The sequence below is a fragment of the Sprattus sprattus genome, assembly GCF_963457725.1.
Source record: "Sprattus sprattus genome assembly, chromosome: 2".
Classification (NCBI taxonomy): Eukaryota; Metazoa; Chordata; class Actinopteri; order Clupeiformes; family Clupeidae; genus Sprattus; species Sprattus sprattus.
This window is the reverse complement of record NC_137921.1, coordinates 30,407,666-30,434,937: the sequence shown is the minus strand read 5'-3', so window position 1 is coordinate 30,434,937 and position 27,272 is coordinate 30,407,666. Positions and strand designations below refer to the sequence as shown.

The window sequence follows — 27,272 nt, the reverse complement described above, 5'->3', positions numbered from 1 at the left end:
GAAGTATATGATCTCCAAATCAAAACAGTGCAATATTTGTAAACTCACATTTTTTTATTGATGATATTTTATTGATGATTTTTGTAACCCTTTTTTACTCTTTTTAAGCTTCATGATGCATTTCAGATAAATACATGGTCATGTGAACATGGTTAGTTTGACTCATGGGCCAAACAGGGACCTTTGACGTAACAAAACCTGTTTTTTAAAGGCAGGGAAATCTAAGGTATGCCAGACCTAAGACACCTCATTCACTCTCTGCAAACAAATGAATTGTCAAAAGAGAACCACTGTCACTGTGATTGTATTCTCCACTAGTCACTTTACTGTTACAGTTTCACCTCAGAAATACATTGTTTGTCCATTTTAAAGTTGGTCTCCTTCCTCATTTGCTTGGGCGATAAGATTCCTGAGCCCACCACAGGTGTTATCAGCCGATAGGAGCTGTTTCAGAGAGGAGTAGAGAAGGTATGCCCTCCCCGGGCAGTCTGGGGTGCAGCTGAGGGACAAGGACAGTTTGTGCTGTCAACTGTTCAGGAACAGCTTCCTGTAGCGACCATATGCCGCCCCGCTGATGATGACCTTGACAGTGGCGATGCAGTCGTCTCCTCCGTCATCCACTTCCTGCACGGTGGCCTGTTTGTAAAGCCAGCTATGAACACACACACACACACAGGGAACCCTGAAATCACACGTGACTATGCAACACGTTAACCATCAGGGCATAACGAGATTGTGTATTTCTGTTTGTAGAACATTGGCTTACCCCAGTTGAGGGCTACTAAGGTCCACTTTGAGGGACATGATTTGTTTCCCTGTGGATTTCACTATCCCCTCCTCCACCTTCTGCCTCAGACCCTCCAGGCCTAGTTCCTTCAGTGCTGAGATTGGCAAGCAGTCAGGCTCCGTGGGTTCATACCTGGGGGACAACACAGGATTAGCACAGATCATTATTCATTCATTCATTCACACAGATTCATCAGAAATCAGTGAAGACAAGGCCTGTTTGAAGGTTAATGCTTTGAGTATGTGTGTATTCCTTTTCTCTCCCAGTGGTATATTACAAGTGTACATAAAGTATCCTTCTCTGACCTTACATACTAGAGGATGGCAACCTGACCCGAGCCCGTCGGAACCCGTCGGGTTGGGCCGGGTTCGGACAAATATTAGAAATGTATAAGCGGGCTGGGGTCGGGTTCGACACATCAGCGCGATAATGCATTGAACATTCCAAATTTTAAATATCTTAATAAAAAGTGAAGCCAACTGTCTGCTTCACATGATGCAAAAGTTCGTTTTTGAGAATACAAAAAATCACATTTAGGTCCTACATTTTAGGATAACAGCCTTCTTCCCGTGGCGGGAATTTGTTTATGTCCGTGCCAACATGATTACAGGTGGCAAAATGGCATCACGGAGAAAGTTAAAGAGAAACTGTCATCTGGAGAGTTTAAAATGATACTAAACAAAGGGAAATCTACTGTATGGAGATATTTCTGCTTAGTAGACGATGCAGATTCTAATTAGGCTGTTGGATATGTCCAATGTAAGAAGTGTGAAGTTTTAATGAAATATGATTGATGCAACTCTCGTTCTCCACAACAACATGGATTAAACTTCGATGGTTGGATGTAGATAGTTTCAGAACGAACGTCGGCGTGCTAACAGATCTTCAATGGTAAGACTTGTCTGTTGTGCCTCCGTTAGTGTAGCATAAAACGTGAGTTTTATTTAAGCATAGCGTGTGTAATGTGTAGCTATTTCATTCCGTGTGTTAACCTTTCCTGCTGTCTGTCTCTGATAGTTGGAGATTGCAGGGGAGCAAAATGCTCCACGGCCGAAGTAGATTAGCTACATGTTTTTAACTTCGGGGTTTATTATTCCCTTTCCTTTACGTCTGCTGCTGGTTAGTAAATACAGACAGCAGGAAATGTTAACAAACGGGATGAAATAGCTACACATTACACACGCTATTAATATGCTTTAATAAAGCTCACGTTACTCACATACTGGTTAACACTGTTACAGCACATAAATGTTTGTCGCTACATCCAAACTATGCGTCACCTTTGTCCTTGTACGTGCTCATCTTAAAGGAGCCGCACCATTTTACTAAACGTTCTTGCAATGTGAATAATTTAATTTAAATATGCTTATTGGCCTTATTGTGTGCGGTTGTTTGTTTAACAGCGCTTGTTTGTGAGAGAGAGAGCATTTAACTGTTGATGCCCCAGTTTAATTAAGCCAGGATATTCATAAAAGACGTACGTCAATGTGGCATTAGTAGGCTACTATGAACAGTTGAGAAATTAATTCCGTCGGGCTAGGTTCGGATTCGAAAAAAAAAATCTTAATGGCTGTCGGTCTCGGTCCGGGCTCGGTTACTATTCTGTCGGACCGGGCCGGGCTCGGACAGAAAAAAACGGCCCGAGCCACGCTCTATTACATACACACCCACGCCATGTTCTGTACTTTGGCAAGTGTTTTCCGGAACAAACATTTTTTACTGAAAATGTACGGTGGCTTGGAAAGGTATACAACCCCTGAATCATCACCATTTTCACAATCACATAACAATACAATAATACTATAATTCATATATAATTAAATAATTCACTAAAAAAAAAAAAGCCGTGGCCACGCAATGCTTCTAAGGTCTTACTCGCTGATGAGGTCAACTTTGTTGTGGACTTCTATGAGGGAGTTCATGAGTCTGTCTGGGATCTGCAGGTTCTTTAGGACATTTAGCACATTTGCCTTCTGGTATGCTGTCTCCGGGTGGCTGATGTCTCGGACGTGAATTATGAGGTCCTATAGAGAGGTGAGTGAAAAACCAGCTGAGAGAGAGAGAGCACTAGGGCTATATGGGCAGCTAGTTTTCTTTAAGTTACATAACATGACATTCCTTCACTGGGTTCAAATGCCCCATCTCAGAGTTAAGATCTAGGCAGCAATTAGGGAAGCTATGTGTTGACGGAACCGGTTGTGTTACAACCTTGGGCAAAATGGGGCAAACTGGAGGTACGAACCGAATGGACCACGTCCTCCAGAGTAGCAGAGAAGGAGTCAATGAGCTGATGAGGTAGCTGGGACAGGAAACCAATGGTGTCCACATACAGGACAGTCATGCGACTGGGCAGCTGGCCAGCATGGACTGTGACGTCCAGGGTGGCGAAGAGCTGGTCTTTGGGCTGGAGGCCAGCATCACCCGTCAGGGCTTTGATGAGAGTGGTCTTCCCTGGTCAAACATCAAGTAAACCAGCACTGATTTTATTTAGTGTCACCACAAAGGTAATATGATGTAGCAAGGCCATGAAGCCTGAGATAAAGTTGTTCCCCCTGTGACTCACTACAGTTGGTGTATCCCATGATAACGTTTTTCCCCTGTGACCCACTACAGTTGGTGTATCCCATGATAAAGTATTTCCCTTGTGACTCACCACAGTTGGTATATCCCATGACGGAGACGGAGGGGAAGTCTTTGTTTTTGCGCTGTGAGCGGAGCAGGTTCCTCTTCCGCCTCAGACGCTCCAGAGTCGCACGGATCTTCAGCTCTCTCTCTTTCAGAAGCCTTTGCTGAACCTCCATTGCTGTCTCACCTTAACTTATAAAATGTCAGGAAAAGGACACTTTACGTGTGACTAAAACCACCAAAGTACAGGAACACTCACTGCTATGAGGCGCTCAACGCTGCAGTCGTACCTGAGCCCATGATATATCTTGAACCTCCACCTTGCTGGTCGAGATTTGCCACTTCATTCTTTAAACGAGACCTACAAAATCAAATGCTGCTAAAACGCTTATCAGGCAAATTCCATTTCTTTTTGAACAAACCAACTCTGGACTATCATACAGTAAAACCAAAGTATACAATAACCAAGCACAGGGTTCTACATTTGATGTATGGAATAAGCACTGTGATAATTTAATCTAACACATTACCTTAGTAGGGGAATCTCAGCCAGAGAAATCTGAAGTTTTGCCTCTTTAGTGCGAGCATTGCGACGGAAAATGTGGAGTACTACAGTATATCTGTCAAACACCTTCACTCCCCAGGCCTCCTGAAGTTCTCTCTAAGGTGATTAGACAAGGATATTAAAATCATGTCACCATACAGCTTTGATAGATGAAAGATAATTAACAAGGAAGCTCACTTCTGCAGGTGGAGACAGACGCTCCACGTTCACAAACACAGCCGTGATCCCAGGATTCTTCCTTATTTTTTCTGTGAATGTAAATAACCTTAACATTACCCAAATAAAATACCTTTATACGTTTGTCTTGACCTGAACGTAGGCAGCAGTAAGGTAGCATTCAGAGGTCTACACGTATTCAAGCCTAACAAACCTGTGAGTGTCTGAAAGTTGCCTTTGCCAAATATCCTCCTCTTCTCTGGTGTCTTTGTAGACATGATGACCTTTTCAACCACTGTCCAGTTTTGCAGCGTCTGAACCAGACCAGCTGCCTCCGCCATTTGTAGTTCAGCTTTGGCAAATATTATGAGCGAATAACGGACAAAATAACAAAATACATTTTAATAGTACATATAATATGAGTGGTGATCAAATCAGCCATTTAAAAGTCATTTTTGTCATCTCTGCTCACCTGTGGTCAGGTGCTGCTTCTTACTCCCCCACTTCACGTCAGGATGCACTATGAATACTCTGTGGTCTCCATCCAAAATAGCTGTTGGAACAAACTCCTGAAAAAGTTCATCAACTTCGCTATCTCCGATGGCATCCTCGTCACCTTCATCATCATAGTCTTCCGTTGCATTGGCGTGCCCTGTCGTGTGTCTGCTGTTTTTTAACACGCCGCAAGTACTGGAAAAACTTCTGGAATTCAAGCCTAACTTTAAACCTGCATGTCGCATATACGTGACAATGTGTGCTGCACATGGTAACTTCAGTTTGTTTGCATAGTTTATTTTCATTGATGGTTGCCGCAGTTTCTCCAAATGTCTATGTTTCCAGCAACACAACTCCAAACTCCAAGTGCGTACTCTCCCCTTCAAGCAGTTAGCAAGAAGGCTCATGGTCGCCAGAGCTTAAATTCTTCTGACAGATCAGATGGATCTCATGGAGCAGTATCCATGTGCTTAATTTTATAACCTGGTTCCTGATGTGCAACCGCGTGTAGTTTATAATACAATAAATCGTATGCAGCCATTTAATCAAAGACATAATACATGTTCTGAAGGCTGTACACTGTTAATGCAAAAGCAAAGATGTGCACTGCTAAGTCAGGTCGGCATTTTGTAAACAGGGCTCTTCATCACTGGTTATCTCCGGAAACAGTTTTGCGTTTGGTAAAAAGAAGAGCTCCCTCCCGTGGACAGAAGGTTCATTGCTAGTCGCCGTGCACAGTTTGCACTCATTGGAGCATATAGGACAGATATTCATCTCTGTGATGTTGGAATAATTCATTGATTGGGTTTTTCCCTTTGTGTTGCTAAAAGCCAATGCATAAGAATGGAATTATTAGTATTCCTTGAGTGGGGAAAAAAAAGGCCAGTGGGTTGAAGTGATGTACAATGTTCATTGAAGCTGAAGCCTGATGGGGGGCTAGGCTAGGGGCAGGAGGCCCATCTGGTTGGGTTATCGTCATGCTGGCTTCAGTGATTTAGAAGCACACAGTGATGGAGAAGCTGAAATTAGTTAACCTTTTTCTTTGGCAAGGGCATGTTCAAGGAACAGTAAAAACAGGTGGGGGGGGGGGGGGGGGGTGTTATGGGAAATCATGAATACCTGAAATGACAGTTGTGCTCATGCTAGTTGTGCTCATGCTGCTGTTGCTCATGCAACATGCTAGGGGCCACACGTAATTGTAGATTTGTGTTGAACCGTAGCTTATACAGCCGCGGAAAAAATTAAGAGACCACTATTTATTTAATCCCATAAAAAAACCTCTGAAATGTGATCAAGAGGAAGATGGATGGTCACAAGCCATGAAAAGAAGCCGAGCTGCTTGAATTCTTGCACCAGGAGTAGCATAAAGTCACCCAACGGCAATGTGAAAGACTGGTGGAGAGCATGCCAAGACACATGAAAGTTGTGATTTTAAATCAAGGTTATTCCACCAAATATTGATTTCTGAACTCTTCCTAAGTTAAAGCATTAGTATTGTGTAGTTTAAAAATGAATAAGAGCTTGTTTTCTTTGCATTATTCGAGATCTGAAGACACTGCATCTTTTTTGCTATTTTGACCAATTGTCATTTTTCTGCAAATAAATTATCTAAATGACAATATTTTTATTTGAAATTTGGTAGGAATGTTGCCAGTAGGTTATAGAATAAAACAAAAATGTACATTTTACTTTAACACATACCAATAAATAGTAAAACCAGATAAACTGATAATTTTGAAGTGGTCTCTTAATTTTTTCCGCGGCTGTATGTTCCTTGTAACACCCACCAACGTAATAACTTCCCACCAACGTAATAACCCTGCCAACGTAATAAAAAAGTGAGCATTTTAGACGTAATAGACCGGCCAACGTAATAATTTCCTGCCAACGTTATAATTCTTGCCTCCTGCCAACCTTATTTTCACCGATATTGTTATTATCAAGTCTTACTGTAGGGACAGGTAGCAGGCGTTGAAAGACTGTAAAACGCTGCAGTCCCACCCGGAAAAGACATTTGCACAAAGGCGCTACTTACACACACACACACACACACACACACACACACACACACACACACATGAACGTGACATGAATGTGACAATGTGACACATATGAAAGTGACAATGATAGTTTATGTTTCTCATAGTGGTCTATTAGTCTATCAGTGATCTATCAGTACATAGCAGGGACATGTTTTATAAGTGTGTTCACAGTTATAGTCTACACTTTTGACACAAGAAGAAACACAATGAAAGATTTAGTCTGCATTTAATTGCAACTGTTATTCACACAAACAAATCCAGCAAAAGGACTTTCTTGATAAACACACAAATTTACGTTGGCAGGAGGCAAGAATTATTACGTTGGCAGGAAATTATTGCGTTGGCCGGTCTATTACGTCTGAAATGCACACTTTTTTTATTACGTTGGCAGGGTTATTACGTTGGTGGGAAGTTATTACGTTGGTGGGTGTTACAGTTCCTTCACAATGGTAAATATTCATTCCTGTAGGTGGCTTTCCATGTTCCAGTATAAAAGAGCTGCAACACCACATTAGAACTAATGGTCTGACAGGTTTTCTGTCGTTGTCTTTGTGTATGCTTCAGTATGATAAACAATGGTAGGGAAATATCAAGGTCACCACCTTGTTTATGTTCTGTATCCCTGGCGGCTAAACAAATGACACTAATGCCACCTGAGGCCAAAGCCTGCCGGGGCGGAGTGTAAGACCTGTTCCTGCTTTGGAAGCTTCAGAGGCCACACCCTCGCACCAACTGTGGCTACAAACACAGGAGGTAACTTTGACTTCACAGGTGTCCTGGAAAAGACTGGCTGATGGTATTTGACTGACAAAGGTGATAGGAAAGGAAAGTTTTACACAGACTGGCAACCATAGGGGAAAGCAATTTGGAAATGTACTCACAGTGCAACTCATTATGGAATTTGGGGTATCTGAGTCATCTTTAAAACAAAAGGGGTGAGTGGGCACACTCGCACACGCAGGGGCGGAGTTAAAGGGGAAACAAGCCTCAACAGAAGTCTTCCTGGACTTTAGATTCCTTCATTCCTCCATTGGCTGTCACCAGCATTCTCTCCATGCGTCAGACAACAGGAACCAGTTCAGAGACGCTTTTCCTCACCTTAAGGGAGAAGAGCATTTCATGAAACAGACAATGAGCTGGACACAACTGAGACACAACCTGGTGTCAATCTCTGTCCATTGGCTGGATTTACTCTGGATACCCTGTTCCCTGGTGTGTTCTCCCAGTCACCTTGATGAGTAACTGCCACTTCCTGGCAATGACACCAAGGTGGTTTATAGCCCTACTGCTTGGACTAGTCAGACAGGGCTCATCTCAAGGTATGGTTTCATACAGCACACGAGTATAAATATGGAATGGGAAATAAAAATGCATGTTTGACAATGTATGATTTTATATAACACATACAGTATAAATATGGAATGGGAAATAATAATGCATGTTTGACAATGTATGGTTTTATAAAACACATATAAATATGGAATGGGAAATACAAATCCATGTTTGACAATGTATGATTTTATATAACATATACAATTTAAGTATAGAATGGGAAATAAAAATCCATGTTTGACAATGGTTTAATACAACACATACAATATAAATATGGAATGGAAAATAATAATGCGGGTTACTAAATATATCACCATCAAATCTTGCAGATGATGACTGCACTGTTGGAGTAATCGGAGAGTCTGCAGTCTTGCCATGCACTTATAACGGAACACACCATCTTCCCTCCTCCAACCTCTCTGTGCAGTGGAGAAGCGAGACAGAGGAGATCTTCAGAGGGACGTGGAGTCAGGGACTGGATGACACGACCAACATGCTCGACTCCAGTAGGGCCAGAATGTCCTCCTTGGCCCCCCAGACTCGCGACTTCTCTATGACGCTGTCTGACATCGTTCCCTCCGACTCTAAGAACTACAGCCTCCACGTCTCATTCGATGGCGAAGAGACAAGCTCAGTGCTGTGTACATCATGTCTCAGGGTAGGAGGTAAGCCAAAGGGATAAGATATACATATACAGCCGCGGAAAAAATTAAGAGACCACTTCAAAATTATCAGTTTCTCTGGTTTTACTATTTATTGGTATGTGTTAAAGTAAAATGTACATTTTTGTTTTATTCTATAACCTACTGGTAACATTCCTACCAAATTTCAAATAAAAATATTGTCATTTAGATAATTTATTTGCAGAAAAATGACAATTGGTCAAAATAGCAAAAAAGATGCAGTGTCTTCAGATCTCGAATAATGCAAAGAAAACAAGCTCATATTCATTTTTAAGCCACACAATACTAATGCTTTAACTTAGGAAGAGTTCAGAAATCAAAATTTGGTGGAATAACCTTGATTTAAAATCACAACTTTCATGTGTCTTGGCATGCTCTCCACCAGTCTTTCACATTGCCGTTGGGTGACTTTATGCTTCTCCTGGCGCAAGAATTCAAGCAGCTCGGCTTCTTTTCATGGCTTGTGACCATCCATCTTCCTTTTGATCACATTTCAGAGTTTTTTTTATGGGATTCAGGTCTCGAAATTGGGCTGGCCATGACAGGGTCCTGATCTGGTGATACTCCATCCACACCTTTACTGGCCTGGCTGTGTGGCATGGAGCATTGCCCTGCTGGAAAAAAACACTTCTCAGAGTTGGGGAACATTGTCAGAGCAAAAGGAAGCAAGTTTTACTTCCGGGACAACGTTGTACTTTGCCTGGCTGAGGTTTGTAAAAGACCATAAGGATTGAACCAAAGCGGACTGGAGGGTCTCCTAGTTCGTCTTCTCTGATGAGTCCAATTTTCAGCTTTGCCCAACACATGGTCGTCTGATGGTTAGACGGAGACCTGGAGAGGCCTACAAGCCACAGAGTCTTGCACCTACTGTGAAATTGGACTCATCAGAGAAGACGAACTAGGAGACCCTCCAGTCCGCTTTGGTTCAATCCTTATGGTCTTTTACAAACCTCACCCAGGCAAAGTACAACATTGTCCCGGAAGAAAAACTTGCTTCCTTTTGCTCTGACAAAGGGCCTCATTTATAAAACGTACTTACGCACAGAATTGATCTTAGACTGTGCGTGCGATCAAATCCACGTCTAAGTACAGATTTATAAAAACCGTCTTAGACGTAGAAAAGGACGTATCTCTACGTCTGGTTTTAGTTCGTGTAAGTACATTTCCTTGTGGCAATACTGGAGTACTGCAGGAATTCAGAACTGAGTTTCATCATCATCCTCGTCAGCACCACCGTCACCATTAGGGCTAATGTTTCGCTCAATAAAATCAATTAAACTATTAGAACAATTCACACATGAATGAGATTCACGTCTAATAGGTATTCCGTTTTAATTTCACAAGTGTAAAACATTTCGCTCAATCTAGTATAGCCTATACAAAGACTAATAGTGGCTAAATTTTCAGTAGGACATATGGCTGCATTGGCGTTGTTAGAGGATATTGCCAACTGCGCAATAAGGAGATAAAGGTTTTTTTCGACACAGGATGATGTATGGCTGATAAGTAGGTACATCTTGCCGAGAGCGTGGTGCCCAAATAGCCTCTCGTCTACAGAGGCGCACCAGATGCAACCAGGCCATACACGTTCAGGTTTTGTCTGTTCTTGGATTCCTGGCTACAGGAACGTTCCGATGAGAAATTGGAATTCATTTAGCAGAATTTTGCCCGATGTTCTTCGCAGTATTATCACTTTATATGCCCGTAATGTATTAGATTTCCATACAGTGCCCAGGAAAAGCAAAATGTGAAAGAGGATTTCCTGCGTAAAACAGGGTTCCCAATGTATTTTCATCCAGATTGCGCACACTCAAACAGCCTAGGAAGACCACTTTAATACAGCACATGCCCGTGCGCGGTTGGTAGTGGAGCACAGTAAAGGCATGCCTAAGGAAAGGTGGCGATGGCCGGCGAGGCTCCGATGCTGGAGCAGCAGGTGCTGCTGCCGCAGATGCACCTTCTGGTGCTGCTTGTGCGACAGTTGCGGCCGCTGGTGCTTCGGAGACGTGCCTTTACATGTCACATACTTTGCTTTTGCCATTACGCCACCAGACAGGCTTTCTAACGATGTTTTGGCCCGCATCTGCTCTTCCATCAGCAGAACATCGATGTCAGCCTCACTTTAATTCTTCTGTTTACATGTTTCTTTCTTGCTTGCCACTGTCACAGAGAGTTTGTGCATTGAGGATGCGCTCTGTTTGTGCATTGATAATATGCTGATTAGATTAAATAGGGGCGTGTTTAGGGCGGAGATTCAGTTGCGCACAATTTCACGACCATTTGTGATTTATAACCGAAGGATTGGCATACACGTGTTTTTTTGTGTGTACGTTCGTTTCTGTGGATCTCACTTACGCTCATTTCAGGAAATGTCTTAGACAAAATGTAGGATGGTTTTTACGCAACGTTTTATAAATGAGGCCCAATGTTCCCCAACTCTGAGAAGTGTTTTTTCCAGCAGGGCAATGCTCCATGCCACACAGCCAGGCCAGTAAAGGTGTGGATGGAGCATCACCAGATCAGGACCTTGTCATGGCCAGCCCAATTTCGAGACCCGAATCCCATAAAAAAACCTCTGAAATGTGATCAAGAGGAAGATGGATGGTCACAAGCCATGAAAAGAAGCCGAGCTGCTTGAATTCTTGCGCCAGGAGTAGCATAAAGTCACCCAACGGCAATGTGAAAGACTGGTGGAGAGCATGCCAAGACACATGAAAGTTGTGATTTTAAATCAAGGTTATTCCACCAAATATTGATTTCTGAACTCTTCCTAAGTTAAAGCATTAGTATTTTGTAATTTTAAAATGAATATGAGCTTGTTTTCTTTGCATTATTCGAGATCTGAAGACACTGCATCTTTTTTGCTATTTTGACCAATTGTCATTTTTCTGCAAATAAATGATCTAAATGACAATATTTTTATTTGAAATTTGGTAGGAATGTTGCCAGTAGGTTATAGAATAAAACAAAAATGTACATTTTACTTTAACACATACCAATAAATAGTAAAACCAGAGAAACTGATAATTTTGAAGTGGTCTCTTAATTTTTTCCGCGGCTGTATATATGAGTATTTATAAGTATACATGATTTATATAGAACTTTTTACCAACAGGAAATACAAAGTGCCATAGGCCTACAGTAAGAAGTTTTTAAGCATATTTTGCAGAATATACAGAAGTAGAACGGTAAAAGACTGAAAGAAGAAAATAAACTAGAATGAGAATTAGAGATAAGAGATTTCTTGTTGTGTAATTTCAGCTAATGTTGAGGAGGTGTTGTTCTGTACTCACTACAGCCCATTTCAGTTTTCCGGCTATACAGAGGGATGTACCAAGCCTGGAGCTGGAGGGCGAAACACAGTTTGTGTGCCACACTAGAGGTGGTTATCCCCAACCCACCCTTCACTGGCTCATCAACGCCACAGACAGCCCCCCGTTGGGTGCAGTAAGGACGTTTTCAGAGCCTCTCCAAGACTCTGAGCTCTACAACATAACTAGCATCCTGACTGTTAGCATCGCCAAGCCCATCCCTGTGGCCTGTGCTGTTGAGAATCACGTACTCAACGAGACCTTTAGCACAACAAATTGTGAGTATGCTGTTGTATGACAAGTTGGATGACATGCAGACATTTGATACACCTTGTGTGTTTACAGCTCTTTATGAAAATGTAAACCAGAGTTGCAAACTTCCAAGGCGTGATATTTTTTTGCATGTATACGTGAGACAGGCAGACACATGACAGATGGTTATAATGCAAATGATGCTTGCGTGCTTATGTCCGACGTCCTTAGATGTGGACAAAATGGCTGCCTATCAGTATGGAAATATACACATGCAAAGCAGTTGGTTTTTATTTAATGTCACATTAAAATGTTCTGGTAATCTCTTACAACTGTGAACTATGCACACTCACACAAGCCGACCAGTAGGAAAAATGTGGGCAGCTGTGGGCAGCTCACTGCTCTGGGTTACTGTAACTTCACTTCACTGTGTGTGTCTCTTCCCTGGATGGGTCAAATGCAGAGGTGGATTTCAGAGTGTGTGTGTCTACACCACCTCTGCCATAGAGTCACTTTCACACTTTCACAATTACAGGTGTGAGGCCCCAGATGCCAATATATTGATTTAAATCAGATTCACATTTGATTCACATTCACGTGTGATTCAGATTCACTTTTGATTTAGATGAATATTTCCCCCTCAAGGGCCCGAGGAGGACCAGGTCAGTCCGGTGGTGGCACGGGCCTCAGAGGCCATGTGGTTCTTCAGTACAGTGCTGATTGTGATTGTGGGCCTTCTGGTGGCTGTGGGCACCATCTTCCAGGTCAAGTGGGACCGAGAGAGGAGGAGGCCCCGTCTACATAGAGGTACAGCTCACGACCACCTCTACATGCTCAAAGTCACGTTCAGAATGCTTGCATGTAGTTCCACTGACAGCATTGTTGTACATAATTGAATATTACTGTTTTGAAGATTTCTGTTTAACTCTATGGTGTAAATCCTGTTATAGGCATCTGAGCACATCCTGTTTTTTTGCCTAATGGAACCATCACAATAAGAGCTATGTTGTTGTCAATAGCGTCAAGAATACAGCATTAAGTGCAGGTTGTTGAAGCTCTTGTATATTATTTATGGATGTGTGTTTTCCAGAAGACTCTGACAGTGAAGACACAGATATCATTACTGTGGACCTGGAACATCTGGAGCATCTGGACTCCCTCCCTGAGACTGATGTGTGATGACTAACCAGGACTTATCGTTTGTGTGAAGTATGTGTTGAGATATCCATCCTGAGATGGCTTGAATGGTGTCAAAGAAGGAGTAGTAATTATGATATTGTTCAAACTACTTAAGTTTCCTGTAAAGAATTACTAGAATGTCTCCCAAAGAGAGATCTTGGACATGCACCTGGCAATATGTCAATAACGCAATTTCCATATTGAACATGAAAAGTCGGATCTAAGGGTTTGTCTGCATGTTTTCCATCTTTCTCTGCTCTCCATTCTTGACTCAACTTATCCACGGCACTTTTGGCACGCATCCTATTCAGAGAGAAAGAATCAGGAGCATTGATCAGGTGTGCTGGGACCAGCGATAGATGGGAGACATGCATGCAAGGGATCACCGAGATCAGGATTGAGGACCCCTGGTCTGACTTAATCACTGAATGGCTACTAGATGGAGCTGATGAAAGCTTGTGCTGGCTTCCTACTGCCTACGCACAACCCTGTGGAGGGTAACGAGCCACCAGTAGAGTGAGGAATGGTGTTCGGCTGGATTGGGAGGTGAGGTGGTGTTCTGGGTGTCTTCAAGACCTGCCACAGGGCGCAGTCAGACGAGGCTCAGACAAAAGCACCAGGGCAGGGTGCCACGGTTTCACAAACCTCTCCTGTTCAAAAACATGCCATGCCATTCCTCAGTAATTGGACCGTCCCCAGAAACACTCCCCAGCTTATGTTGAGCAACAACTCTGAATAATCACATTAGATCAGTGGTTTGTTGTATGAAGAATAGGCAAGGAACAATTATTCACTAAACTACAAAAAGAAGAATGCAGTAACACATCGAACGGCTGACTACAGTATATCCACACTTTACTTCATTTCATGAACATGGCTCAGTCACATCCTCTTGAAGGGTAACACATCAAATCATTCCAGAATCAAGCAAGGAATTTAAAAACCCTTTTGTCTTTCAGGTCTGCAGAATCATGGTTCATAGTGTTCTTAGGTTCTCCTTTACCATCATCAAAACATGGTTTTATCAAACAATGCCCAGGGATGCCTGGTATTACCACACTTTAGCGTCAACTCTGTTACTGTTCTCTTGCTTAAAGACCACCACACTACTGTACACTGTTTCAAAACAAAAGTTCATTATGTACTCATAATTAAAGGCACTATCATCCATTTCATTCCTCATAATTCGTGTGTTGACATTTAACTGTTTCTTTAATTACATCGCCTACAATGGATCGATCCAGTCTTTTAAGGTGCACGTTAGCAGTAACTCCATATGGGGATGATGGCTGATTGTTGGGGTAGGACTCTTCAGCCATCTTGAACAGTGCTTACGCTGTACAAATCAGTCCGTCTCTGTGCTGTGATCGGGATCTGCTGACGGATATCAGCCAGATACTGGAGATCTGACAAGGACAAAGAAAGACCAAAAGAATAAGAGATGCACTGTCTATCCAACTAGCCGTATTTACAGGCCATGCAATTTATATTCACGATCCATTAACACCATATAGGCCTACAGTATATACAGTATATATATATATATTAACTCATACTGTTGGTTGCTACTAGTGTGTTTGTATTAGTGTTAGCAACCATTTTTATTACTCTGAGGATTACGTAGATCACATTGAAGACGTGTTAGTTTTGCGACTGTAAATAACCCTTTGATCAGTGTTGGTCTCTACAAGATGCTGCCGGTTTTGAAGAGGCTCACCAATATCAGCATAAACGATTTCTTCCTTGGCTCCAGCTTTTGTAATCACTTCTCCCCTGTCAAGGAAAGAAAAAAAGGTTACCTTCCAGCACACAGTCTCTACTGCACTCCCAGCTGTATCTGCCTTCTGTGCTAAAATAGAAACATAAATCTAGGGCCCATATACACACACACAGACATGTGTGCACACAGACACACACATACACATGAAATATCCATGGCATAAATATTTCAGTTGGGCACAGCATGGCAAATTATGCATGATTCTATTGGAACAAATGAAGGATCACACAAATAACAAATATGGCGACGTGAACAGGCTTCTCTGCATATCAGATCTGCAGCGCTTCAGTTTAAATGTGACAAACAACAACTGATTAACCACTGCTGACCAGGGATTGACGACAGTGCTGTGACCCCAGGCCACGTACGAGGCGGTCTCATCTCTGGCTGGGGAGGCAGTGGCCACATACACCTGGTTATCCACTGCCCTGGCAACACAAGAGTGGAAAAAAAAGATGACTTCGTAGGAAAAAGAAATCAGTCACGTATTAACATTACTGTGGAATGATTGAACAACTGACCTCCCTCTCTGCAGCAGTTCCCAATGGGCCGGCCCGGTTGTCATGTTAAAAGCCCCAGGGTATACCAACAGCTGACAACCTGGTGTGAGGTGTAACAAAGTTGAAACACAAAATGTGTCATGACAATAATAATGATGATTTTCATCATCGTCATTATTATTATTATTTAGCCAAAATTCTCCTGACCTTCTTTTGCGTAGAGCTGAGCAAGCTCTGCAAAGCGGATATCATAGCAGATGCCAACACCAACCTTACAGAAGGCTGTAGACAGTCACACAGAGGAGAAAAAACATTCAGTTGCTCTCAGTTCACTAGACCTCGCTGTGCAAATGCAAATGTAAGTCTGGAGACTCACGTGTGTCGAACATTGACAAACTACTGCCAGGGCTGAGAGTCTCTGACTCCTGGAAACGTATCTTCCCTGGAACGTCAATGTCGAAAAGATGAATCTGCAGAATGAATGAGACAGAGACAAGTGGTCACTTAAGTAAGTCTCAAACTGTACTGGACAGTACAAATACTGACCATAGAGACATCCGGGACATTAGAGGGAGCACCCTTCACTTTGATACTAAGAGGCATCACCTTTCTGTGTTTCACCAGCAGGCTTCCGTCAGGGCCGAAGACCGAGCAGGTGTTGTACAGCTTCCCCTGATCTTCCTCAGGAATAGATCCTTGTGATAAACAGACATGCTCATACATATTACAGTGTACCACGACTCAAATTCATACTGTACTTACCACCTGAGTATTACGAAGCATTTGCTTCTCTAGACAACCACCATGTCCGATTTCCTACCTCCAACAAGGAAAACCTCATTCTCCTTGGCTGCTTCTGACAGAACCTGTGAGGATTCACCTGGGATCTTCTCAGCATACTCCGGGAAAAAACCGGTCCCATAAGGAGAGTTAAAACACTCCTATAAATGAAACTAGAATGAGTCCAAACCTAATTCTAATGGTTTTGCAAACATTCACATGTCTAAGTCAATAGACTACAAGTCAGTGGCGGTCCGTGCATTTCACGACTAGGCCTTCAGCGATGTCCTACACGATGTTAAACTGAGTGAATCCACCTCCTAATACCATCATTATGACGCCATGGCTCTCGAACCATTGTATACAGAAAGGCAGTATAAGTGAGCATTGAATCACCATAACATAGTCGAGTAGCCTACAACAGACTTTATTCATATTTCCGGAGCATTTCAAATCAATACGTATTAACAATACATTACGAGTAGTAAACTCTGTTATATGATCGCTTGAATATAACTGTCACAACTTAAAAATAAAAGGCGATTTTCAGGGATTAGTCTACAAATTTGTATTAAGTCCACCGAAAGTAGCCTTTGTGAGCTTTAACAAGTTTGTCCACTAAACATCGCATTGTCCCACCTGCAAAGCAGTTTCATTAAACTTCCCATCCTCACGATATCCAGTTTTTCTTGAAAGTTCCGTCTTGAAAATGGCGTTGTAATTGTATCAAAAACTGGAATGATCAAGTTGGTGTAAACTAGTTTATTTGAGTTGGTTAATGTAATTATATTCAGTCTTACCAATTGAAACAACTAGCATAATAAGCATTGAAACCGATGTACGTCGTTAGCCAGCTAAACTGAGCACTGAAGCACTGCACCGGTCTGCCTCAGTATCCAATCAAAGGACGTTTACGTGTCACGTTCAACGCGAGGGAGGAAAGAAATCTTCCGGGCCTTCTAGAAGGCCCAGCGTCGCCAACTCGAAATCTGATTGGTTGTCACAACTGTCTGTTTCAGTTCATTCAACTTAAATGAACTGAAACAGCCAGTTGTGATAACCAATCAGATGTACACGGGCCTTCAATGTGAATTCTGAAGGCCTCAAGGAAGATTTCTGTTCTCGGGGAAGATTTCTCGGAGCGTGGAAACACATGATAGCTGAAATATGATTGGATGAAAGCTCTAACATAAATGAACAACGCTGGAAGCTATGAAATGAAGATAATGGAATATGGGGAATAATTTAATACATATTTATGAAAAGAAAATATTAAAATTAAATTTATTTTATTACATTTATTGTCTGATGATGTTTAGGCCAGCAGAGAAGGCCTTGAAGGCCCTGACGGACCACCACTGCTACAAGTATACAACTAAGGTGACCAATCGCAGTACTTACAGGTAAAACCACCACCTTTGCCCCCTGGCCTGATGCCTCTTGGATCAGCCTCTTTGCTCGGCTCAGGTTGTCTGTCTTGATCTTTGACACATGCAGCTGCACAACCGCTAAGCGAAACTCTGTGCAAAAGTGCAAACACGTGCATACAAAAATAAAGAAGACAGTAGGCCAATTACATAACATGGCAGCTGAAGACTGACACAAGGGACTGCATGCTGTCAGGAAAAATCGAAATATTGATTTGCAAATTATAATGCTGTTTTTCTCGAATGAAGTCTACTAATTTCAGATATCGAAATATGTCTAAATGATAACGTTAGCCATTACAATTGTTTGCAAAGACACAGTACTTTTTGTAGAATGTGTTCTGCCGCACCAATAGAACGGTACACTGATCAACACAATATTATGCCAAGCAAGCAGTGTTTTCATTTCACTTACTCGACATCGCTTTCGTTATTCCAGCCATGAATCCAACTGTCTAGTTTGGGTTGCTCGAAAGGACAAACGAGGGCTCTTATGAGCATTTCATATTAAAGCACCCTACCGGTTAATGTGCTTTCAAGACACGTCTGAAGCCGTGCAGTAGTCGAGAGGAACTATTATTTTGACGAAACAGTGACATACACCGGTAACCTCGCTCTCCCTCAATCTGAGTATGTTCACGAGCGTCACTGCCGCGCAGATTTGAGTTTGAGTATTGAGTATGACCATGGCTTGTTGTCTTATTTATAAACAACCAATCATTAAAATACTTAAAGTCCATTTAGCCTACTTTGTTTTAATTTGCCCACTTTTTCATGACTCCATATTGAATTGTTCTTCAGTGACTAGCCCTTGTAGGTATACTTATAACAAACCAGGGTTCCAGAGGAATACATGATTGACTGCCACAGAAGTTGGGAGTTGAGTTGAAAATTTATTAAAAGTGGTTACAAAAAATAACAGCATAAGGTGCGTCGAACAGAAAATCAATGCAGGAAGTAGTTTTACACGACAGAGCTTGTTTGCCAAGCTCCATTTGGAAACATTTCCGAAAAAACCTTGTTAATTTTTATTAAACCAAATCTTGGAAGGGTGAGGAGGCCAAATACATTTTTCTATAGCAATTTCGTCCTCTATTTTTCACAGCCTTTAGTGTAGCGTGAGAACTGGGAAAAAAAAACAAAAAACATTTTGGTCAACATTTATAAGAGCAGCAAACAGGTTTCGGGGTGAAAAGGAATATAAAGAAAATTGTACAGTTAAAGTTAACATTCTCAATTTCACAGAATGTGCTTTTCTTGTCAGAGTGATTTGATTTATGGCAAAATTCTCATTTGCATTTTTCTCCAGTCACATTTTAAACAGGGTTTTATTTCCATGGTTACCAGACTGGCAGCGGTGAGAGATGAACCGATATGATAGTAGTTGTGAAATGGTGTCAGGAGTCCACTTACGAAAAGGTTTATAAATATGACAGGAAACATGTCCTCCAGCTGAGTCTCGTTTACATAATAAATGATCAACCACTGTTTGCCTAACTCAGTACTTTTTTTAAACACGCCATCTTTCAGAACCTTGGCCTCCTTTCATGAGGACAGCCAGACAGTTTTACAGTATATACAATATATATATATATATATATATTTACCAATATACTTTCTCAAATCATTCCACTTCCTATTGTATTTAAGGCTATTTGCAGGAGCAGATGGAGGTTGGGTATCAAACAGTTTACATGAAATAAATGGAGAGTGTTCAAACAAGAAATTAGAGAGTTTATGAGATTGAATATTTGAGTGTACACCAAGTCCGAGAGGGAGTGCCATCCTATGTATACCGTCCCCAACACCCGAAGCCCACCTGTTCCTATGTATACCATCCCCAAGACCCTCTAGAAGCCTACCTGTTCCTATGTAAACTGTCCCCAAGACCCTCTAGTAGCCTACTTGGTCTATTCACTTTAAATGGGAGACGTCAGCATTCCACCATCAACCAACCCTCAATTGAAATCTCATTTTCAACACTGGCCAAATAAATACACATCCATCTTTGAACAAATACAATGACATGTAGCACATTGTGCTAACTTTCTGATTTGGCTATATAAGTGTCGAATACATCCGGGAAGGGAATACTGATGTCCTTGATTGAACTTGACTTCTCTTGATGTTGGGAGACATTTCTCTGTTAACAAAAGGGGTCTGGGGGTGGGCATCAATCTACCAGTGGTGAGTTGGTTAAGGCTAATGACGGGTGTTCAGTGATCTTCACTACTGCGATTCATATGCCCACATACTGAACGCCAATTTAGTGGCCAGGTAAAGCTGAAAGGAGGGACAAAACAAAACAAAAACGCCTGCGTCAGTTCAGCTTGTTTTCTGTTATAATGGTCATATACAGAGAAGAGGAGCCCCCCACAGCCCTGCTGTCCAACAGTTCCTGTCTGTCCAAGCATCCCTGGTCAGCACCCCAAGGGAGGGGTGAGGTGGGGGTTGGGGGGGTTATAATCAACTCTGCTGGGTTTGCACGGTCCTGAAGAGGAGTCAGAGTCAGAGCGAGAGACACACACAAACACACAATAAGTAAGCGCCCCTTGGCCAAGGTGGTTTGTCCTATTGCAGTTCCCCTGCATGACCAGCAGGGGTTGCTGCTGCCTCTTCTGCTGCTGTGTGTGTGGACTTCTACGAGCTCTCCAATGCATCCAACACCTTCATGATCTGCTGCTTGATGGCCTTGGTGGCATCCCCAGCATTGGGTATCAGATACCTGTAGGGCAACACAGAGCCTGTCAATCACAACATCCAGGCACTAACAGCACTATGTCAAACTGTTCATATTTACACGCACAGATGCTTATACCACACATGTTTCATTTATACATACATGCATAAATATTTCAATGTGTGGAGAGCTTTTTTGTAAAATATGTCATATATATTCACTATTCTTTTCATGTACTGTTCACCTTCACTGGTCAGGCATAGAGGTTTAGTTTAAAAAAAGAATGTGGGTTATTCAGGACACGAACAAAGCACCTGACATTTCCACATAACTTTGGAAAATCGAATAACAAAATGATTGTACTGCCTAGATGAAGCATTCGAAGTCTGGTTTCTAAAGTCAGAAGAGGTTTGATGTCAGATCAAGGCGTCGTCAGCCAACAGTCGTGGCTTTGTATAATGCTTCATCATGCCAGGTTGGAGTGCGTCTCTCGATTTAGTAACTGGAATGTGGAGCTACTTAATATAGCAACATTTGAACATTATTATATACAGATTTACTATTTATTATATTAAGGTTGGAACATTATACTATACTTTCAGATGTACTACTAATTAAAGTAAGGTTGGAACATTATACTATACTTTCAGATTTTTGGATGAGGAGGATGTCTGGTTTTGGCACCCAATAAAGCTTCCTGGTGTCTCATGTTCACTGGCGCATAGACAAATAAAAATCCAACCCTGATAGTACCACACAGGAATTTCTTTCTGTTTGTTTAACTAGCAATTCATGCTGGGGTGTTTTTTATACTGTGAGATACTTAAGGTATGAACCATTTTTGTCCGCTACTAGTATTTATTCTGACCCTGACAACTATATCTCGGGCCAATCAGGAACACACACTGCGGGTGACCCAATCCCTTCCGAGATAATTCAAACTCAATTCATGACCCCCCCATAACACCCAAATAGAATCTATGGCGGACGCTCTGATCAGGGGGACTTGCCAATGGAAACTACCCTTTTGGCTATTAATGGGTGGATTTGCATATTAAATGTTCATGAATGTACACTGTCCCTCTTGATCAAATAAATAAATTGATTGATTACACTGATCAGATATGAAGTCTGGAAACCCCATCGTTAGTGGGCTCAGTGAATGTCAGTATCTGAAGAGCAGAGAGAGACAGGTGGTATTAGGTGTGTGTATGTGTGTGTTTGTGTACCTTTCTACGGCCACAATGTCCACCCCTGCGGAGTTATTGTTGCCGAACTTAAACGTGATGAGTTCCGGATGCTTCTTCTTGGAGGTGATCTTCACCACCGAGCTCAGAGCCTGCCTGGACTGGATGTAGGCGAAGCCTTTGCGCGAGGCGATCTCCCTCAGGCAGTACATGTGCGTGGCGGTGATGAGCAGGTGACTGGGGAAACACAAGCGGTGATGTAGAGGTTTGACTGCAGGCTGTAGAGAAACACACCAGGTGCCACCGTTTCATTCCGACACAAGCAGGTGGTTAGCCTGTGTTTCATGCGTGCAGGATAAGATGAGAGTTCTGATGCATTTGGACTCATAATCAGAAGGAAATCAGATGAAGCAACTGTGGCATGAGAGTTCTTTAGATTTAGGCAGAAACTGGGCACATTCTTGGTCAACATCACTGAGGAACATTATTATCTTGCACAGGTGTGGAGGAGAACCCCCTCCTCCCAAAACAAACATTGCTACTATCAACAGTTTTTTTCTCTCCACGGATATAGACCTGTGTGACCAAACAGGCTGCTCGGGTTAACATTACAGAGGAACCTTAGACATGTCTGTGGAACATGTGGCCCTCGGGTTAACATTACAGAGGAACCTTAGACATGTCTGTAGAACATGTGGCCCTCGGGTTAACATTACAGAGGAACCTTAGACATGTCTGTGGAACATGTGGCCCTCGGGTTAACATTACAGAGGAACCTTAGACATGTCTGTGGAACATGTGGCCCTCGGGTTAACATTACAGAGGAACCTTAGACATGTCTGTAGAACATGTGGCCCTCGGGTTAACATTTAAGCGTTTAACATTGGGGATGATGGAGAGCCTCACCTGGGGAACATGTGGCCCGTCTCCTTCACCTCGTTACACGGCACGTGGTGCTTCACGTCGGGCTTGTTGATCCACGTCTGGATGTTCACCACCTCCTTGCGGTCGTCGTCTGACATCGACGAGCTGTCAATCTCATCTGGGGACAGAATCAAAGACGGAGAGCGTGGCAGAGGTCATCTGAAGGCCCAAAATCAAACCATTCTACTGTTTGTGGTAATGTTGACTTATAATTATACAGCAGGGCACAAGTGAGTCCAAGGATTATGTAACTTGCAGTGCTTACAGTCTTCCATTCCCCTGAGCTCCCTTGTGCAAAGAGTTTTTCCAAACAAACGCATATTAATGTAAGTAAACGACAGGCAGGTGTTCACCTGTGTCATATTCTTCCTCATCACCGATACTGAACACTGGCTTGACCCCTCTGTATGGCTTTCCCACTCGGTCACTACTGCTGACGTGTCTGTGGGAAACACAAAATCACTTAAATGAACAGGGCACACACACACACACACACACACACACACACACACACACACACACACACACACACACACACACACACACACACACACACACACACACACACACACACACACACACACACACACACACACACACACACACACACACACACACACACACAACCACTTAAATGAGCAGGGCGCACACACGCACACGCACACGCACACGCACACGCACACTCTCTCCCTCACACATTCACACTGCAATGGTTGTTCCAACGTGACACGTAGTTCAGCGACAGAGTGGCCGCTCCTCTAAGGTTAACTTCTCTAGGGTGTGAGAGACAGTGAGTCTATGTTACTGGAGGTGGGGGGGAGAGAGGATAGACAGATCAGGCAAATGAGACAAAGACAAAGGAGCTGACAGCCACAGCTATGAACACCGGTCAGTGGAAAACACTAACTGACCATCGCTGGTCATAACCACAGACGGATATGTAGTAGTGTCCTTGGCTTGGCCATTATCTCTGTTATACACAGTGAGAAGACAGAAATAAGTAAACCAGTGTTGCTTTGGCATGTGCTGTGTAGAGATGAGATCCCAACTGGATATCAGGAGTGGATGACCGAGATGAACGAGAGAAACAGCTACCTTGACGGACAAGAGTGCGGAGTAAGGTGTTAGTGCAACCACAGCAACCAAAGACAAGGACAAGTGCAGCAGGAGCCTGCCGAGTGACTCGCAGGCTTCATTCGGTTTCCAGCGACGCAGCCGTGACATTAGTGGTGAGTGCATGCATGCACTGGGGTCTCGGTGTACTGCGATGCTGGGGTTAGTGTGCTCCAGTGCATGCCGCTGCACGTTGCTGGGGTACCCAGGTCTGCCTGGCTTGGGATGCCTAAAGCTGATCCAGCCAACCCAGGCAATGCCCACTCAGGGAATGCCAACCCCGGGCAGAACCAACCAGGGCAGAACCAACCGGGGCGATGCCAACCCACCGGACGGTACCGGAGCAGCGGAAGCAGCAGCACTGAGAGCTGCCGATGGATTGACGGATACCGGGGAGGGTCTTACCGATCGGGAATCCCCTTCTCTGGCCAGGGCAGAGTGAAAGACATTCTAGTGTGGAATCACAGGGCACAAGCCATGGGGGGGAAGAAGGAGGAGGGCGTTTGATCAACCACAATTTAAAGAAATGATACATAGATAATAAATTAAAAACAAAGATTGCTGATTAAAGCTTTTCACAATGAGGTGTACCAATAGACCTATCTTACGCCATCATGGCATCACCCGACATAGACCACAAACAATGACAAACCGATCTGCCCAAGGTATGAAGGGGAATAGATTGTTTGATGTTTTAAAAAAAATAAAAACAATTTAAGTAAGGTAAGGAAGACTTTTGTGAAAATGTTTCATGTTACAGGCAATGTTGACATTTGGATTGCCTGGCGCTAGTGAGCGCAGATAGGATTGGTTTGTTTGCAAATCCATTTCAGGTCATGGGATAACTACATTTAAGAGGTCTATCCATCCAACTGAGACATGTTAAAGTCACACAAAAAAGTAAATCTGATTTGAAATTTTAAAAAAAGAGGCCGATGACACGGAAGACCACACGAGTGTGAGGACAGGGGACAGGGGACATGGCGTCCACAGGGGACAGGGGACATGGCGTCTACGCCAGGGGAGGAGGCCGAGCTCACCTGTCCACAGGTGTGGCAGTGTTCTCAATGAAGCTGATCATCTTCTCCTTCACATTCACCGACTTGGATTTGAATGCAAAGGTCATCTTGTTGACCAGGGACTTGACCCCTTTGCCATCCGCTGTGCTATTCAGGCCTTCACCCTGCGGGAACAAAGTGGTACTGATGAAGGAGCTGGGCTGTCAAGCTCCATTAACCATTATGCACTTATATAGTAAGGGGGAGTATAAGGGTTTGAGACTTGAATAGTTTAATAACAGAATAAATTAATCATTTGAAAAATTCAATAATTAATTTAATGACAAACTGAGGTGCTTCACAGACATGTACCGTTTTTGTTTGACTTTTCAGATATTCAATCCCTGTAGAAGGGAGTTAAATTACCCATAAATCTACATGTCTAAGCCCATTGGCCCCCTGTTCTGATGAGATGTAGTGGGTGTGCCCCCCCCGTCAAGCTGAGCTACTTACATCTGGGGAGCAAAGGCTGTTGTGGGAGCCTGAGGTACTGACTATCCAGTGGACGTACACATTGTCAGGCCCCTCCACGTTCATGTCTGCCAGGTGCTGCTGCAGAGCTGCCAGACCAACAGAAACACACCATTATGCAACCAGCTTCACTCAGTCAAGGCGGACATAGCTGCTGACAGCAGAGGTGGTCACTTACCCATGAAGCCTCCTTTGGCAATGCTGACATACTCTTTGTTTTTCTGTAGGAAAAAAGGTAGAGGTAAATATGTTTATGTTATAATATCTCTAATGGTCAAAATAAAATTCAGTTTGGTTTCTGCAAAGGCCCATAAACTTTAAAAAAAAAAAAAAAAAACACATTTTCAGCAAACATTACAGTGGAAAGAGGAACAAAGGTTTGGCTGGATAACCAACCTCAGTTCATGTGATGCAATGGAAAGGGATGAGGTGCGGTGATGTACTGAGAGGATGTCTGACCTGAAGGAAGTGGGCCAGCACCATGTTCATGTACTGAGAGGATGTCTGACCTGTAGGAAGTGGGCCAGCACCATGTTCATGTACATGTCCTCCTCCTCACGCCCGCTGCCCATGAAGCACAGGTGCTCCCCGCTGGCGATGGAGCCCGACTCCAGGGACTGCTTCTGTGCCTCCAGCAGCGACTTCACCGACAGGGCGAACTCCGACGGGTTCTGCAGCATCTACACACACACACACACACACACACACAGACACACACACACGCACACGCACAGTAAAGGATCACTTTACGAGAAACAACAGCTGGCACTTCACAGACAGTGCAAGATCAGCGCTGATTCAGCAGCACCTACATACACATCATACAGACATAACCCTATCGCCCACTGATCAAATACAGGCAGTATAGGAGGCCAATTCAAACTCCACATTGGAAATGACATGGCCCTTGTGTACGTACTGTTACATTACAAGGAGTAACAACATACCAATTTTACAAGTACATTAAATAAGGGTGTGAGTTACTTAATATAAACTAACTAGTATTACAAATTACAGTTAAGTATGTTAGTATGTAAAACTGTAAAACCTTGCCTCTGTTCCTTCCTGATTTAAAAAATGCCTATTTTAGGCTTACAGAACAAAATAATTCAGGTCACTTTCATTCCGGTGCACATGAGCAAGGGTGACTTCTGAGTTACGGAGGGATCCTAAAGGCTGATTTATGCTCGGGGACGTAAGCGCAAGAGGCCGCGCGCGCCCCATGCGCGCCCCTTGCGCGACTTTTCACGTCTTGCGTGCGTCGGCCCCTTTTTCTAGACTTGCGTCATTTTTTACGTAAGGTCTTACGTGAGCCTCGCAGCCTGCATTCTATCAACGAATGTTACGAGATGAGGTTACTAAAATATTCTGCATGTCTACTCAGTTTTACAGTGCTTCCCAAGTAAAGGTTTGAAAAGAACTTCAAGCTTCAGACTTTCTGTTAGGGAAACTGTTATCTATCTGCAGAGCAAATGTCAGGCTCATACAAAAACATTAACGTGAATGAATTGATGCTAATACCTAGCGCGGTCTCTAAAGGATTCTCCATATACGTTAGCATTAAGCTAACGTATTTTCTACCACAGTAAAACATGCAATACTATGTGATTGTTTTTAGAAAACGACTGTTACGTGATGAGATTACTCAAATGTAGTCTGCATGTCTGCTCAGTTTAACAGTGCTACCCAAGCAAAGGTTTGAAAAGAACTTCAAGCTTCAGACTTTCTGTTAGGGAAACAGCTTTGCTTTCTGCCAAGCAAATGGCAGGCTCATGACAACACGCGCAACCTTTGTGAGCATGAACTGCACTGAGTAAATTTTGCGCAACAATTAACCCCAACGCTGAACCAAGCAGCCGCCTTAACTCTTACCAGGTCAGAGTCGAGATGGAATGCTGTGGAGAGGTGGCCTGCATTATACTGCT

General features: G+C 43.0%; 3 protein-coding genes across 3 annotated transcripts in view; all 3 read right to left on the bottom strand.

Annotated features, from left to right (window-relative positions):
• Nucleotides 1-94: 94 nt before the first annotated feature.
• gtpbp6 (GTP binding protein 6 (putative)) lies at nt 95-5,262 on the bottom strand. The gene is made up of 10 exons (XM_080858673.1): nt 4,606-5,262; nt 4,348-4,485; nt 4,155-4,225; nt 3,943-4,073; nt 3,703-3,773; nt 3,441-3,599; nt 3,030-3,238; nt 2,663-2,811; nt 767-919; nt 95-652 (listed from the first exon to the last, which is right to left on the bottom strand). The coding sequence occupies exons 1-10, from the start codon at nt 5,033-5,035 to the stop codon at nt 526-528; spliced, it is 1,638 nt and encodes a 545-aa protein (XP_080714799.1). The 5' UTR covers nt 5,036-5,262; the 3' UTR covers nt 95-525.
• An 8,993-nt stretch (nt 5,263-14,255) lies between these two features.
• nit2 (nitrilase family, member 2) lies at nt 14,256-18,448 on the bottom strand. The gene is made up of 10 exons (XM_080832312.1): nt 18,330-18,448; nt 17,889-18,007; nt 16,528-16,648; nt 16,314-16,402; nt 16,084-16,177; nt 15,915-15,989; nt 15,729-15,807; nt 15,537-15,635; nt 15,145-15,200; nt 14,256-14,833 (listed from the first exon to the last, which is right to left on the bottom strand). The coding sequence occupies exons 1-10, from the start codon at nt 18,355-18,357 to the stop codon at nt 14,739-14,741; spliced, it is 855 nt and encodes a 284-aa protein (XP_080688438.1). The 5' UTR covers nt 18,358-18,448; the 3' UTR covers nt 14,256-14,738.
• A 351-nt stretch (nt 18,449-18,799) lies between these two features.
• Nucleotides 18,800-27,272, bottom strand: part of tbc1d23 (TBC1 domain family, member 23) — a gene marked incomplete at its 5' end in the record, with an annotated part of 20,298 nt that continues 11,825 nt past the window's right edge. The window contains 10 exons of the mRNA XM_080860658.1: nt 18,800-20,639; nt 21,824-22,018; nt 22,688-22,823; nt 23,059-23,147; nt 24,224-24,268; nt 24,859-25,001; nt 25,330-25,436; nt 25,526-25,568; nt 25,857-26,027; nt 27,220-27,272. The exon at nt 27,220-27,272 is cut by the window's right edge and continues 40 nt beyond it. Of these exons, the coding sequence (XP_080716784.1) occupies nt 20,555-20,639; nt 21,824-22,018; nt 22,688-22,823; nt 23,059-23,147; nt 24,224-24,268; nt 24,859-25,001; nt 25,330-25,436; nt 25,526-25,568; nt 25,857-26,027; nt 27,220-27,272 (1,067 nt within the window). The 3' untranslated portion in view covers nt 18,800-20,554. The remainder of the gene's footprint in view (nt 20,640-21,823; nt 22,019-22,687; nt 22,824-23,058; nt 23,148-24,223; nt 24,269-24,858; nt 25,002-25,329; nt 25,437-25,525; nt 25,569-25,856; nt 26,028-27,219) is intronic.

What these genes read in the sequence shown, in the direction of transcription:
- gtpbp6 (XM_080858673.1), bottom strand. Translation starts at nt 5,035, where the DNA reads ATGAGCCTTCTTGCTAACTGCTTGAAGGGGAGAGTACGCACTTGGAGT. An exon ending in CATGGGATATACCAACTGTG is followed by an intron (nt 3,239 to 3,440) that starts GTGAGTCACAAG and finishes ATGTTTGACCAG; the next exon opens with GGAAGACCACTCTCATCAAA. An exon ending in TGGAGGACGTGGTCCATTCG is followed by an intron (nt 2,812 to 3,029) that starts GTTCGTACCTCC and finishes ACCTCTCTATAG; the next exon opens with GACCTCATAATTCACGTCCG.
- nit2 (XM_080832312.1), bottom strand. Translation starts at nt 18,357, where the DNA reads ATGGCTGGAATAACGAAAGCGATGTCGA. An exon ending in TTTGTCAATGTTCGACACAC is followed by an intron (nt 15,990 to 16,083) that starts GTGAGTCTCCAG and finishes GACTGTCTACAG; the next exon opens with CCTTCTGTAAGGTTGGTGTT. An exon ending in TCAGCTCTACGCAAAAGAAG is followed by an intron (nt 15,808 to 15,914) that starts GTCAGGAGAATT and finishes ACCTCACACCAG; the next exon opens with GTTGTCAGCTGTTGGTATAC.